The sequence below is a fragment of the Panthera leo genome, chromosome C2, assembly GCF_018350215.1.
Source record: "Panthera leo isolate Ple1 chromosome C2, P.leo_Ple1_pat1.1, whole genome shotgun sequence".
NCBI classification, from domain to species: domain Eukaryota; kingdom Metazoa; phylum Chordata; class Mammalia; order Carnivora; family Felidae; genus Panthera; species Panthera leo.
The window spans coordinates 112,608,845-112,625,374 of record NC_056687.1 but is presented as its reverse complement, the minus strand read 5'-3'; the positions used below and the strand labels follow the sequence as shown (position 1 = coordinate 112,625,374).

Below are 16,530 nucleotides of genomic sequence, written 5' to 3'. Positions count from 1 at the left end.
TTTTAATGTTTTTCATTCATAGCTTTACTGTCTTTTTATGTGTTTAGCATGTTTCCCTAAAAGATTTGCTCATGTAAAGCAAAGGTGTTATCGACTGGCCTAGAAGTTATTCACAATGTTCAGTTAATGTTTTCAGATTTACTTTTTAACTAACTGATCACACATACACACACATTATGGCAGCACCTTCAAACGTTTTCCATGCTTCTCAAGTTTCTGACCTTGATCCCTTCCTAGGACCTTCCTCAGTCACCTCTCCTACAACTTCACAGAGGAGGAAAAGCCAGGAAATAGGAGCTTCCTTTGTCTTTTCTACTAGACTCAGGAATCCCCCTGCCTCTGTGCCCATCTAGTTCTCCTTTTTCCTACTCCTAAGGAAAACCCCGCCTCCTAGGTCTGGATCTCTTGCCCTTCAGTCTTCTAGGGGACTTCTTCAATGGATGATCTGCCTGTTCTGGTGTTGTCACCTTCCACCTTGAAAATACTCAAGTCTCTCTGATGCTTGAAGAGTCCTGTGTGATTGCACATTTCCATCAGGCTGCCTGCCTTCCTCCCTCCCTCCCCTCAGGTCAAACCTCTCCAAAGACTGATCCTTGCCTTCCACCTATCCCTCCGCATATAGCAATCTGGCTCCCATCATTCCTTCCAAAGTAACCAACCACCCCTCTGATGCCATAAACAATGGGCTCCTTTGAGTCATTTTCCTAAAGACTTAATTATTTACTTAGATTTCAACAATCAATAGTGCATTTAGTTGTTTGCCCATTTTCCCCACAAGAATGCAAACTCTGAAGAAACCCTCTTGTTTATTTTCAAATCCCTGTGTTCTTTGTGACCTGTTGTTCACAGGAGATTTACAATAACTACTTGTTGAATGAATGGATCTTACCCTCTTCATGGCAAATTTTACTTTCCCCATCAAAGCACATTTCCCACTCTGATGATCTGTTTGCTTATCTATAACCCATCAGAGGCATGGTTAGAACAGAGAATGCTGTTGGTACTTCCCTCACAGAGCACAGGACCTTGAATAGACCTCTTAAAAATGCATAGTGACTAAATGACTCAAAGGAAGAGAAAGGAGGGGTTTTATGGCTCATAGTAAGTAGAGAAAACAAAACGCAAAAACATTCCTTATTTGCTAATTTTGCCAGGAGTGATGATCAGATAGTTGACCTGAAACAATGCACAATCCATCAAAGATAATGCATTATCACTAAGTTAATATTTAGTGTTTATTTTTTCTCCAGCTAAATTACATTGGCCTCCCTGCTTACCGGTAAAGACCTCCAGGCAGGTTTCTTCTAATTAGGACAAAGAGATAAATAGCATATATACCTGGTTTTTCTTGTATCCAGTCAGATAACCATTGTAAATGGCAATCACAGGTCCATGGGTTCCCGTGAAGATAAAGGCTTTCCAAATCAGGCATATAGGAAATCATCTGTTGAGGGAGGGTGCTCAGGAAGTTATCGGACAAGTATAGGTACTTAATGAAAGATATTTTAAATATCTGGAGGTGTTGCAAAGAGACAAACGTATCTGGATGGAGCTTAGTGAGCTGATTTCCTTCCAAGTGCACCAGCCGGAGAAAGGTGAGTCCATAGAAAACCTCTGGGTTTATAAACTCAATATTGTTGTGGTCCATATGCAACCGTGTCAAGCTCCTGAGGCCATAAAAAGTATCTTTCTGAAGTTTTCGAATTTTGTTATAGCTCATTTTTAATACCTAAGAATTAAAAACAACAACAACACACATTTAGTTTGTCAAAGGAATTTTTACAAAAGGGAAAAGTGTATCAATAATAAAACATGCTGGAATTAATCCGATGCAACATGTGTATCTTGTTTGCAACTAATTTGTATCTTCTATTCAAACTAATTCAACAAATTAGTTGCAAATTAAATAGAATACCAGGGAAATAAGAATACTCATGAAAATTTGAAAATATTAAGCAGTTATTGCTAAAATGTAAATATATAATAATTATATTGTGGTTATTTTTAAAAGATTCCTCAACTTTGAGATATCTCCTAAAGTACTTACAGATTAAGATATCTTGGATTGCTTTCAAAACAATGCAAAGAAGTAAAAAAAAAAAAGTATTGGGTAGAAGTACAGGTGAAACAAGATCTGTTATTTGTTGATAGCTACTGAACTTGGGTGATGATATGTTGGGATTTTTTACACTATTTTCATTTTGTATGTGACTTAAAATTTCCATAAGTTTTTTTAAATTATCTTGATATTTCAAGTAGATTTAAGAATTCTTGAGCCTGCATTTTTCATAAGAAAGCAATATATTGAATTTATCTTTTACATTTGTAACAGTTCCTTTGAGATATACTTCATAGGGCATAAAAATTCACCTCTTTGAAGTGTACATTAAGTGATTTTTAATATATTAACAGAGTTGTGCAACCATCTCCATTATATTTGCAAAGTTTTCATAACCCCAACATGAAAATTGATGCCACTGGCAGTCATTCCCCCCTCTCCCTAGCCCTAGAAAACCACTACTTTACTTTGTTTCTTTGGATTTGAATTTTCTGGATATTTAATGTAAATGGAGTCATACAATATGTGGCCTTTTGTGTCTTGCTTTTTTTCAATTTGCCTAATCTTTTCAAGTCTCATCCCTGTTGTAGAATTACCAGCCCTTCATTTCTTTTTGGTGCAGAACAATATTCCATGTATGCATGTAACCTATTTTGCTAATCCACTTGTCAATGAGGACATTTGGGGTGTGTTCCACTTTTTTGGTTATTATGCGGAATATGATTTTAATTGATTTTGCATTGAAATTAAAACAATTTCTGAATATTTCAAGAGCATGGGGATATTCTCCAAGTTCTCCACTTATTAGTTGAACTTACACTTTCTCCAAAAAGAGAAAGAAATTCTAGCATTTTTTCCCCCTGATTTGACCTAAGATGTCACCTCTGTTGAAGCATGCTTTTCTGGAAGCCAAGTTCCCTAATCAGAAAAAAAAAAAAAAAAAAAAAAAAAAAAAAAACTGACAACATACAAAAGATTCAACCTAATTATTACGTTGTAATATAATCTCAAACTCCATGTTCTTCAATATTTGTTGAAAACCCAGTGAAGAGAATAAATATGTATGGAAGTTCCATGAAGGGAATGTATTCCAACCAATTTTCTGAAGACATATACTCCAAATAATGTTTTATTGAGTGAAATCAAGGGAATCACATGCCCAGACTGAATTCCACTGCATTACACAGTCCTGGTATGATGTCGAAGCACTCTATGAGCATTGACTTTGATCTTTTATAAAGATATTACTGACTTGATTTTATTAGGCTCTATCTACTTTATGAGAGCTTTTGAATAGAAATTAGATGTGCCTTGGTGCTCAAGATGGTAGAGTAGGATTTTGAGTTTATCTTGTTCCATGGACAAACCAAAACTACAACCATTTGTAGAACAACTATATCTGAGAACAAACTGAAGACTTGCAGAGAAGATTATATACAATTAAGGATATAAAGAAAAAGCCTCACCATGATGGATAAGAGGGACAACAATATGGTTAAGATCCACAACGCCAGTGTGATGACCCATAAGTGAGGCGGGGGGGGGGGGGGTGGGGGCAGTGGGTATCATAACCATCGAGGACTCCCTGAGGAAACAAAGGTTTAAGCCCCACATCGGATTGGACTCCCAAGTCTAGGGAACCCACACTACGAAGACAAGCCCCCATAATGTCTGGCTTTGGAAGCCAGTGGGGCTTAGGTCTGTGAAGGAAACAGAGACTCTGCTCTTAAAAAGTGTGAGTGTAATCTCACTTGCTCCAAGTCCCAGAGCAGAGGCAGTAGTGTGAAAAGTGCCTGGGTTTACATGTAAAGGAGATTAATTTTAAACCATGTGCCAGAGGTGTAGGGACCTGCTTTAACATTCTTTGGGAACAGAAGTGATAGTAGGCACCATTTCTTTTAACTCCCCTTCAATCTCACTGTCCCAGGGCTGGGTCGAGAGCAATTTCTTCCCAAGCAGCAGTCAAAACCAGACCTCACTGCCAGTCACATTCGAGGCCTGTACCCCCCACCCGTGCATACAAGCCAGAGCAGGAGAGTGCACACAATCCAGACAGGGATATCCCAGGTGCACCTCAGTTGGATGAACCACAGGGGTTTGAGCTATTACACCCCATAAGACACCTACATAAAGCCACTTACTCCTTCAAGACTGGGTAATGCAACTCATCAACCTAATACATAGAAACAAATGGACAAAATGAAGATACAGAAGAATATGTTCCAAATTAAAGAGCAAGACAAGACCTCAGGAAAAGACTTAAGGGAACAAATAAGCAATCTACCTGAAAAATAATTCAAAATCATGACCATAAAGATGCTCACCAAACTCAGAAGAAGACTGAATCAACACTGTGAGAACCTCAACCATGAGACAGAAAATATAAAAAGGAGCCAATCAGAGCTGAAGAATAACTGAAAAAAGATACTAGAGGGAATTGACAGGAGATTAGACGCTACAGAAGTAATCAGTAATGTGGAAGACAGTAGTGGAAATCACCCAAGTGGAACAGTAAAAAGAGAAAATTAAAAACTAAATATAGTTTAAGGGATCTCTAGGACATCAGGCATACTAATATTTCCACTATAGTTGTCACAGAAGGAGGAGAGAGAAAAATGGACAGAAAACCTATCTGAAGTAGTAATGACTGAAAACTTGCTTACCTAATAAATGAAATAGACATCCACATCTAAGAAGCAGAGATTCCTAGAGAAGATCAAGACACACTATAATCAAATTATCAACAGTTTAAGAGAGAATCTTAAAAGCAGGAAGAGAAAAACAACTAGTTACACACAAGGAAACCTCCATATAACTATTAAAACTGATTTTTCAGCTGAAAAGTTAGAGGCCAGAAGGGAGTGATAGGATGTATTCAAAGTGCTAAAGGAAACGAAAATCACAAGCAAGAATTCTCTACCCAACAAGATTATCAGTCAGAATTGAAGAGACAGATGGGAGTTTCCCAGACAAGCAAAAGCTAAGGGAATTCATCAACAACAAACCAGTCTTATAAAAGAAATGTTCTTATAAAAGAAATGTTAAAGGAACTAATATAAGTGGAAGAGAAGAGACCATAACTGGAAAAAATGAAATTGTGAAGGAAATGATCTCATTAATAAAAGTAAACATATATTAAAAGTAGTGGATCCACCACCTACATAACTAGTATGAAGGTTAAAGTACAAAACTAGTAAAATCATCTAGACTTATAATATTAGTCAATGGATACACAAAATAGTAAGACATAAAATAGGATATCAAAATAGAAACATTTGGCAAGGTGGTAAAAATATAGTGCTTTTAGAACACCCTTGAACTTAAGTGATCCTCAACTTAAAATAGGCTGCTACATACATAAAATAACATATATGAGCCTTATGGTAACCATAAACCAAATACCTATAATAGTTTCACAAAAACAATAAAAGATATAAACATAACACTAAGAAAAGTCACTAAATGATAAGGAAAGAGATTGTAAAAAACAGAACTATAAAAAAAAAACCAAGAACATCAGAAAGCCAACAAAATGACAGTAAGTACAAGTCTGAGTATTTTTATTGATGTATAATATGCAGTGTTATATAAGTTTCAGGTGTACAACATATGGATTCAAGAATTTCATACATTACTCATTGCTCACCATGAGAAGTGTAGTCACCATATGGTATTATTACAATAGTGACTATAGTCCCTGTGCTGTGATTTTCCTCTCCAGGGCTTATTTTATAACTGGAAGTTTGTACCACTTTATCTTTCTTATCTATTTTACCATCTCCCTGCATACATTTCCTCTGATAACTACCAGTTTTCTGTATTTAAGAGTTTGCTTTTCATTTTTTTCTTCATTTGTTTTTTTAGATTCTACATATAAGTGAAATCATAAGGTATTTGTCTTTTTCTGATTTATTTCACTTAGCACAATGCCCTCTAGGTCCATCTGTGTTACTGCAAATAGCAAGATCTTATTCCTCTTTATGGTTGAGTAATATTCCATTGTATTTATATATACCCTATCTTTATCCATTCATTTGTTGATGCTCCCGTATCTTGGCTATTTTAAATAATGCTAAAGTAAAAATAAGGGTATATATATATATATATATATATATATATCACTTTGTTTGCATTTTCTTTGGCTGATACCCAGTAGTGGGATTACTGTATTATATGGTATTTCTATTTTTTTAATTAAAAAAATTTTTTTAATGTTTTTTTTTTTTTTTTGAGAGAGAGACAGAGTGCAAGCAGAGGAGGGGCAGAGAAAGAGGGAGATACAGAATCCAAACTAGGCTCCAGGCTCTGAGCTGTCTGCACAGAGCCCAACACAGGCTCAAACCCACAAACTCTGAGATCATGACCTAAGCCGAAGTCAGACACTTTAACAGACTGAGCCACCTGGGCACCCCATTATTTCTATTTTTAATTTTTTGAGGAGCTTCCATACTGTTTTCCACAGTGGCTGCACGAATTTACATTCTCACTAGCAGTGCACAAGGGTCCCCTTTTCTGAACATCCTTGATAACACTCACTTGTTATTTCTTGTCTTTTTATTTCTAGCCATTCTGACAGGTGTGAGGTGATATCTCATCATGGTTTTGATTTGCATCTTCCTGATGACTGGTTATGTTGGGCATGTTATAATCGGCCATTTGTATGTCTTTTTTTGGAAAAAAATTTTGATTCATGTCATCTGCTTTTTCTTTTAATGTTTATTTATTTTGAGAGAGAGAGAGAATGCAAGCACGAGTGGGAGAGGGGCAGAGAGATGGGGGGGGAGAGAGAATCCCAAGCAGGCTGTGTGCTCTCAGTGGGGAGCCCAATGCAGGGCTCAATCTCACAAATCGTGAGATAATAACTCTAAATCAAGAGTTAGATGCTTAACTGACTGAGCTACCCAGGCAACCCTGCTTTTTTAAGTTGAATAATTTTTTTTGTTGGCATTGAGTTGTATAATAAGTTCTCTGTAGAGTTTGAATTTTAACTTCTGATCAGATATATCATTTGCAAATATCTTCTCCCATTAAGTAGATTGTCTTTTGTTGATGGTTTCCTTCACCATTTTCATTTTGGTGTACTTCCAACAGTTTATTTTTGCTTTTTGTTTGCCTTGCCCAAGGAGAGAGATCTAGAAAAATGTTGCTATGGCTGATGTCAAAAAAGATTACTGCCTATGTTTGCTTCTGGAGTTTGTGGTTTCAGGTCTTTAATCCATTTGAGTTTATTTTGTGTAAGGTGTTAGAAAATGGTTCAGTTTTATTGTTTTGCATGTAGTTGTCCTGTTTTGCCAAAACCATTTATTGAAGAGACTTCTCCCCTTTGTATGTTCTTGCCTCCTTTGTCATAGATTAATTGACCATGTAAGTATGGGTTTATACTGGTCTCTATTCTGGTCTATTGATCTGTGTCCATTTTTTGTGCCAGTACCATCCTGTTTTGATTACTGCAGCTTTGTAACATAGTTTAAAACTGAGAAGTGTGATATCTCCAGTTTTATTCTTTTTCCAAATTGCTTCTTTGGCTATTTGGGGTCTTTTGTGGTTCCATACAAATTTTAAGATTATCTGTTCTAGTTCTGTGAAAAATGCTGTGGGTATTTAGACAAAGGTTGCACTGAATCTGTAGATGGCTTTGAATATTAACATTTAAAAAATTTTCTAAGTTTGTTTATTCTGACAGAGAGAGAGGGAAGGAGAGAGAATCCCAAGCAGGCTCCGCACTGTTAGCACAGAGCCTGATGTGGGGCTTGAACTCATGAGCCTCATTTGAGATCATGACCTGAGCCAAAATCAAGAGCTGGACACCCAACCTAATGAGCCACCCAGACGTTCCCAGTGTTATAAACATTTAATGATAGCTTCCAATCCATTAGCATGGAATAGTTTCCCATTTGTTGATGTCACCTTCAATTTCTTTCATCAGTGTTTTACATCAATGGTTAGAACATCAGTGTTTTTGTTTTCAGAGTACAGATCTCTTACCTCCTTGGTTAAGTTTATTACTAGTGTACAGAAATGCAGATTTCTGTATATGAATTTTGTATCCTGAAACTTTGCTTAATTCATCAAGTTCGTTTTGTGTGTATATATATAGTGTCCTATCATTTGCAAATAGTGACAGTTTTACTTCTTTATCAATTTAGATTCCTTTTCTTTGCTGCAGCTAGGATTTCTGAAGAGTACTATGTTGAACAAAAGTGACATGTCTGTGTTTGTTTATATGTATTAGGGATGCCAGGTATGTCTCCTGATCTTGTATAGAAGTGGTGCACTGCCCCTGGTCACCAGAGCCAGGCACTCCAGGGGTATTCTCTATGTGAACTGTGTACACCCTATGGTTTTGGCTGAACCACATTTACTTTCAGCCAGTCAGCTGCAATGACTGGCTTTGTGGGCTCAATAAGTCAGGTTTGTTCCCTGTGCTGCTGAGGGGTCTGAGGCCACCAAGTACTTCTAGGTTGATGGGGTCAGCAGTCAAGCTAGCTGTCTGCAATTAGCATGTCTGCACAAGTGCACCAAATGGCAAGGCTTCCTCCCTGCATGGCCTGTGGAAACTTTCAGTGGTCAGACTGCGTGTCTGTAGTCAGCAGCTGCTGCAAGTGTGACTGCACTGGCTGGTAGGGCCTCTCCCATAACAGTCAAGGTTCAGCTCGTGGATATGCTGGTATATGTTTATCTTCCCCTATTCTCAGGGCAAGAGTCCCTCTGGAGTAGCAGTGGTTCCTGATGGGGCATGAGCTGTGTTGGACGGATGACTGCCAAGGTGGGCAGGTTGAAGGGAGCGGGACATGCCATGGTAGCAAATTAGGTGAAGAGGATTAGTGCTGGTTCCTGTAAGTGTCAAGCTATCTAGCGTGGGGCAGGGAAGAGGAATGGATCTGGCCAGCCTATTGTTATTAGAAGTCTCCTGAGGATCCCTGCTCCTCCAAGACACATTTTTAGATTAGAGGAAACAAATCTCCTTCACACATACTTCAGGTGCTTTTCCAACTGCTGCTTCTGTGCTGGTTTTGCGGGCCATGTTATTTATTATGCTGGTTCTCTAAAGGCAGGGATTCAAATTCCTATCACTCTCAGGCTTTGCCAGAGCCAAGTTCTGCTGATTTCAAAAGCTCCTGAAACCCTAATAGTGTTCAAAGCTAGATGTTATGGGGATTCATCTTCATAGTATATGTCCTTAGTGCCTGGAGTGCATGGTGTGGAGTTTGGCTTTCTCACCAGGGGTTTGGTTCCCAACCACGTCTCCGCCCTTCCCACTTTTTTTGATGTGGCCTCCTCTCTAGAAATGACTGCAGAAGGTCTGTTTTGCTAGTCTTCAGGTCTTTTTCAGAGTTAGTTACATAGATGTAGCTGTAATTTCTGTGTCCATGTGATATGGTCAGCTCAAGATTCTACTCTGCATTCTTTTCTTGAATAAAACTCAGTAAAAATATAAATGGACCAAGGGATCCAGTCAAAAGACATAGTGTTACTAATGAATAGAAAAACAAGATCAAGGGGCACCTGGATGGCTCAGTCAGTTAAACATCCAGCTCGTGATTTTGGCTCAGTTCATGATCTTATGGTTTTTGAGTTCAAGCGCTTCACGGGGCTCTGCTCTGATAGCACAGAGTATGCTTGGGATTCTCTCTCTCCCTCTCAAAATAAATAAATAAACTTAAAAAAAAAAACCCACCAAAATCCATATGAGCCTACAAAACACTTCAAATCTTAAGACAAATCTATACACACACAAACTGAAAATGAAGGGATGGAAGAAGATATTATTTGTAAATCAAAATGAAAAGAAAGCTGAGGTAGCTCTACTTTTATCATAGAAGACAGACTTTAAAACAAAGACTAGACTTCCAGGGAAGTTGGCAGAGTAGGAGGATCCTAAGCTCACCCTGTCCCATGGATACACCTACATAAGACACACATTAGTGTAAATAACTCAGAAAACAACCCAAGCACTGGCAGAAAAGACTCCACAGCTAATTATAGAGAAAAATACACCCTGAAAATGGTAGAAAGAAAGGAGACATGGTTGGGAACCAAACAGACCCACAAGACCGACCACAGGAGGGAGAGACACTGCAAGCACACAGAAGGAGAGGAGCAGATGCCCCCCATGTCAGGCACCCCAGGCAGGGAGGACCCTCACTGGGAAGACAAATCCCCTTAACATCTGGCTTTGAAAATGGGAGGTGCTCAAAACCATGAGCAAACCATAAGAGACTCTTAAATACTGAGAATAAACTGAGGGTTGAAGGGGGCAGAGGGGAAAATGGGTGATGGGCATTGAGGAGGACACCTGTTGGGATGAGCACTGGGTATTTTATGGAAACCAGTTTGACAATAAATTATATAAAAATAAAATAAAATAAAAATCAGTGGGCTCAGTTCACCTCTAGGAGAGCAGGAGGATGATTAAAAATTGAGTCCCCACCTTAAAAAGACATCATAACAACATGCTGAGATATAGCACAGAAGCAGCAGTTTGAAAAACTTCTGGGGTATACAGAAGGGAGATTTATTTAGTAATCTCACAACATGTGCAGCAAGGGCAAGGATATTTAGGAGATTTTCCTAAGAAAAAAAGAGCTGGTGGGCACCATTTCTCCTCCCTGGCCCCCAAGCCTGGATACACAGATACCTGCAGGAACCAGAGCAAATATTATCAAGCTTTGCTAACAGCACACCCTGCCCCTGCATTCTCCTGTGCACCTGCCACATCCAACCTGCCCTTGACAGGAGCTTTCCAAAGCAGCTCAGGTTTCTCACAAGCAGACCTGCACAAACATTGATAAGTGTGTGCCCCACCCGTGTAGCATTTTCATGCTGCTAAGCCCAATCTAACCTTCCCTCAACAGGAGTCCATCCAAAGCAGTGCCACAAATGTGGCATTGTGCAAGCAGCCTTGACAATGTCCAGAACCACTCCAAAGTGTCTCCTGATCTGGGAAGAGGAGAAGATAAGCACACACACCACCAGGTCTACTGCAGCCCCAATAAACCAATGAAAGCCTCCCACAGGACAACACAGGGAAAACAGCTTGCTGATTGGTGTGACTGCAGCCTTGGCAAACATCTGGTCTGACCCAACTCAAATGCAAAGTAGCCCCAGACTAGCCCCTTGATAACACAGGGACTAAAAGAGAGCCATTGCAGATGACTGGACTGAAGACAAATGCAACTCAGCCACAACACACATAGAGGACACCCCTGAAGCACCAGGTTCACACATAGAGGACACCCCTGAAGTGCTATGTTCTGGTGAACAGGGGCCACTTCAGTACAGGGTACTAAAGAACCTCTTCTTCATAAAGCCACTACTTTTAAAAGCAAGGAACATAGATGACTTTCCCAACACACAGAAACAAAGTTAGAAAAAATGAGGAGACAGAGGAATATGTCCCAAATCAAAGAAAAGGACAAAATTCCAGGAAGAGAGGTAAACAAAACAAAGGTAAGTTATACGCCTGATAGAGAAATTAAAGTGATGGGCATAAAGATGCTTACTGCATTTGAGACAAGAATGGAAGACCTCAGTGAGACCCTTAACAAAAAGACGGAAACAATAAATAACCAATTAGAGATTAACTCATTAAGTAAAATTAAAAATACATGATGGAGAGAGATCCAACATGGCAGAGAAGTAAGGGGGGACCTGAAATTCCCTCATCCCTCAAACAGCAGTGTTGAGGCCAAAGGACTTTGAATTCCAAGAGTCCAGGCTGCAGAGTGACAGAGACATCTCCAGAGACCCATGGGGACAACCTGGTGGGCCATAGGTGCATGACTGCAAAATGGAAGAGACAAATCAGGCTGTGTAGGCACAAAGGGGAGGGATCCCCTTTTGCAGAGAGACAAAGGGAAGAGAAAGAGAAGCTGGGGAAGCATAAGACTGTATCTGTACAAGAAAAAAACCACTAACTGGGATGGAGAAAGATCCAATCTCTAACTGAGGGGCTTCCTCCAGACTGGGGCCAGCTGCCTGGTTCACGCACCTGGGGAGGAGGGGAGCCAGGCCCCGGCTCAGTGGCTAGGTCAGGGGTGCAGTCTGCAGTGGGAGAAAACAATCCCCTCCCTGGAGTGCTGTGGGAAGAAGGTATACAACTGTTCCAAGACTGCCTGCACCTGCTAGCCAGAGACAATATATTGGTGGCACAGAGCTGCACTTTCCCAGAACCAGGGCACACAGAGCAGGACCCTTTAAGATATCAGGGTTTAAATCCCAGCCGAACATGAGGGAGGGACAGGAGTTGGAGTGGGACAAACTGTGCACAGCCCTGAGGTGGCACAAACATCTCTTCCCCTCAACCGGGGTGCATGGAGTGGGGCCCTTTAAGATATTGGGGGTTAAATCCAAGCTAAGTGCCAGGGAGGCATGGGAGTCGGTACAGTGGGACAAACCACTAAATTTTATTTTTCCCCTACTCCTGTCATTTCTCTCTTTGTATGGGATAAGGCTCTCACATAAACACTGACCTCACCCCATCATTTTGTTGTAGCTGGTGTTTTTTGTTTTTTGTATTTGTTTTGTCTTTGGTTTCTTTGTTTTCTTTTAGGGCTACTTCAACAAATAAAGCACACCTGGTGGAGGGTCCAAAGCTTCATGACAAATAGGGAGACAAAACAACCAGAGCCACAACAGCAGAGAGCAAGTAACACACTCCAAAAAACACCTCCTGAAGGTCCAGGCCCTGGACAGTGCATGGCCCCTCTTTAATATAGTAGGGCTCGCAGGTGCAGGACACATAACAAGCTTTTCAAACACATAAGGGACAGAAAACTAGCAAAAATGATGCATGGAGGAATTCTCCTCAAAAGAAATTCCAGGAAGAAATGACAGCTAAAGAATTGATCAAAACAGATATAAACAATATAACTGAACAAGAATTTAGAATAAGAGTCATAAGATTAATCGCTGGGCTTGAAAAAAGCATAGAAGACAGCAGAGAATCTATTGCTGCAGAGATCAAGGAACTAAAACATAGTCATGATGAATTTACAAATGTTGTAAATGAGGTGCAAAATAAACTAGAGGTGGTGACAGTGAGGATTGAAGAGGCAGAGGGGAGAATAAGTGAAACAGAAGATTAAAATTATGGAAAAATATGAAGCTAAGAAAAAGAGATAAAAAAATGCTAGACCACCAGGGGAGAATTAGAAAACAAAGGGATTCATTGAAACATAATAATATCCATATCATTGGAGTTCCCCAAGAAGAAGAACAGAGAAAAAGGGGCAGAAGGTGCACTTCAACAAATCATAGCTGAGAACTTCCCCAATCTGGGGAAGGAAACAGACATTGAAATCCAGGAAACACAGATACCTCCCCTCAGATGTAACTTGAAACAATCTTCTGCACAACATATCATAGTGAAACTGGCAAAATACAAAGATAAAGAGAGAATTCTGAAAGCAGCTAGGTACAGAGGGCCTTAACTTACAAGGGTACACATATAAGGGTAGTAGCACACTTATCTTCTGAACCTTGGCAGGCCAGAAGGGAACGACAGGAAATTTTCAGTATGTTGAATAGGAAAAATAAAGTTTTCCCAGACAAAAACTGAGGAGTTCATCACCACTAAACCAGGCCTACAAGAGATCCTAAGGGGGACTCTGTGAGTGGAAGGTTACAAGGACCACAAAGGACCAGAGACATCACTATAAGCATGAAACCTACAGACCTCACAATGACTCTAATAAACCCATATCTTTCAATAATAACACTGAATGTAAATGGACTAAATGCTCCAATCGAAAGACATAGGGTATCAGAATGGATAAAAAAAAAAACAACAAGACCTATCTATTTGCTGTCTACAAGAGACTCATTTTAGACCTGAGGACATCTTCAGATTGAAAGTGAGGGGACCATCTATCATGCTACTGGAGTCAAAAGAAAGTTAAATTAGCCATACTTATAAAATAAAATCTAGTTTTCTGATATTTTTTTAATGTTTATTTTTGAGACAGAGCATGAGCGGGGGAGGGGCAGAGAGAGAGACACAGAATCCCAAGCAGGCTCCAGACTCTGAGCTGTCAACACAGAGCCTGATGTGGGGCTCAGACTCACCAACCACAAGATCATGACCTGAGCCTAAGTTGGATGCTCAACCGACTGAGCCACCCAAGCACCCCCAGACAAACTAGATTTTAAACTAAAGGCTGTAATAAGAAATGAAGAAGGAAATTATATCCTAAATTATGGGTCCTATCCATCAAGAAGAGCTAACAATTATAAACATATATGCACATTTGGGAGCACCCAAATATGTAAAACAATCACAAGCATAAGCAATCTTATTCTTACAAGAAAGTTGTAATTGCAGGGGACTTTAATACTCCACTTACAAAATGGACAAATCATCTAGGCAGAAAATCAATAAAGAACAATGGCCCTGAATGATACACTGGACCAGATGGACTTGATAGATATATTCAGAACTTTTCATCCTAAAGCAGAATACACATTCTTCTCAAGTGCATAAGGAAAATTCTCCAAGAGAGATTATATACTGGGTCACAAAACAGCCCACAATAAATATAAAAGAAGTGAGATCATACAATGCAGATTTCAGATCACAATGCTGTGAAACTTGAAATCAACCACAGGAAAAAGTTTGGAAAGCCTCCAAATGAACAGAGGCTAAAGAACATCCTACTAAAGAATGAATGGGTCAACCATGCAATTAAAGAAGAAATTAAAAAATATATGGAAACAAATTAATATGAAAACACCACAGTCCAAACCCTTTGCAATGCAGCAAAGGCAGTCCTAAGAGGAAAATACATTGCAATCCAGGTCTATCTCAAGAAACAAGAAAAATCCCAAATAGGAAATCTAACATCACACCCAAATGAACTAGAAGAACAGCAAAGAAACCCCAAACCCAGCAGAAGGGAAATAATAAACATCAAAGGAGAAATAAACAATATAGAATCCAAAAGAAAAAAAAAAAAGAAAATGAGTGGAACCGATCAATGAAACTCAGAGCTGGTTTTTTGAAAAAATAAACTAAATTGATAAACCCCTAGCCAGAGTTCTCAAAAAGAAAAGAGAAAGGACCCAAACAGATAAAATCATGAATGGAAATGGACTTATCACAATCAATACCTCAGAAATACAAGCAATTATCAGAGAATACTATGAAAAATTATATGCCACAAACTGAACAACCTAGAAGAAATGGACAAATTCCTAGACACCCACACACTACCAAAACTCAAATGGGACGAAATAGAAAATTTGAACATACCCATAACTAGTGAAGAACTTATATCAGTTATTAAAAATCTCACAACAAATAAGATTCCTGGGCCAGATGGCTTCCCAGAGGAATTCTATCAGAGTTAATACCTATCCTTCTCAAGCTCTTCCAAAAAATAGAAAAGGAAGGAAAACTTCCATACTCAGTCTATGAAGCCAGTATTACCTCGATTCCCAAACAAGACAGAGACCCCGCCAAAAAGGAGAATTACAAGCCAATATCCCTGATGATCATGGATGCAGAAATGCTCAACAAGATACTAGCAAATCAAATTCAACAGCATATAAAAAGAATTATTCACCATGATCAAGTGGGATTCATTCCTGGGCTGCAGGGCTGGTTCAGTATTCACAAATCAGTCAATGTGATACATCACGTTAATAAAAGAAAGGATAAGAATGATATGATCCTGTCAATAGATGTGGAAAAAGCATATGACAAAATACAGCATTCTTCCTTCATAAAAACCCTAAAGAAAGTTGGACTGGAAAGAACATACTTAAACATCATAAAAGCCATATATGAAAAGCCCACAGCTATTATCCTCAATGGGGAAAACACTAAGAGTTTTCTATGAGATCAGGAACATGACAGGGATGTCCACTCTCACCACTGTTGTTAATATAATGTTGGAAGTCCTAGCATTGGCCATCAGACAAGAGGCATCAAAACTGGCAAAGAAGTAGTCAAACTTTCACTTTTTGCAGAAGACATGATACTCTACATGGAAAACCCAAAGACTCCACCAACAGGCTGCTAGAATTGATACATTAATTCAGCAATGTTGCAGGGTAAAAAAATCAATGTACAGAAATTGGTTGCATTCTATACACCAATAATGAAGCAACAGAAGGATAAATCAAGAAATGGATCCCATTTACAATTGCACCAATAACCATAAAATACCCAGGAATAAACCTAACCAAAGATGTGAAAGATCTGTATGCTGAAAATTATGCAAAGTTTATGAATGAAGTTGAAGAGGACACACAGAAATGGAAAAACATTCCATGTTCATGCATGGGAAGAATAAATATTATTAAAATGTCAATACTATCCAGAGCAATCTACACATTCAAAGCAATCCCAATTAAAATTGCACCCGCATTCTTCTCAAAGTTAGAACAAACAATTTTAAAATTTGTATGGATCCACAAAAGACCTCGAATAGCCGAAGTAATACTGAAGAAGAAAACCAAAGCAGAAGGCA

The 16,530-nt window shown here is 39.1% G+C and overlaps 1 protein-coding gene across 3 annotated transcripts in view; it reads right to left on the bottom strand.

The window, feature by feature from the left end:
- The window catches only part of IGSF10 (immunoglobulin superfamily member 10), a 79,448-nt gene that overhangs the window by 20,726 nt on the left and 42,192 nt on the right, over positions 1 to 16,530 (bottom strand). For all 3 annotated transcript variants that reach the window (XM_042903220.1, XM_042903222.1, XM_042903221.1), the window contains one exon: positions 1,339 to 1,729. In XM_042903220.1, the coding sequence (XP_042759154.1) occupies positions 1,339 to 1,729 (391 nt within the window). The remainder of the gene's footprint in view (positions 1 to 1,338; positions 1,730 to 16,530) is intronic.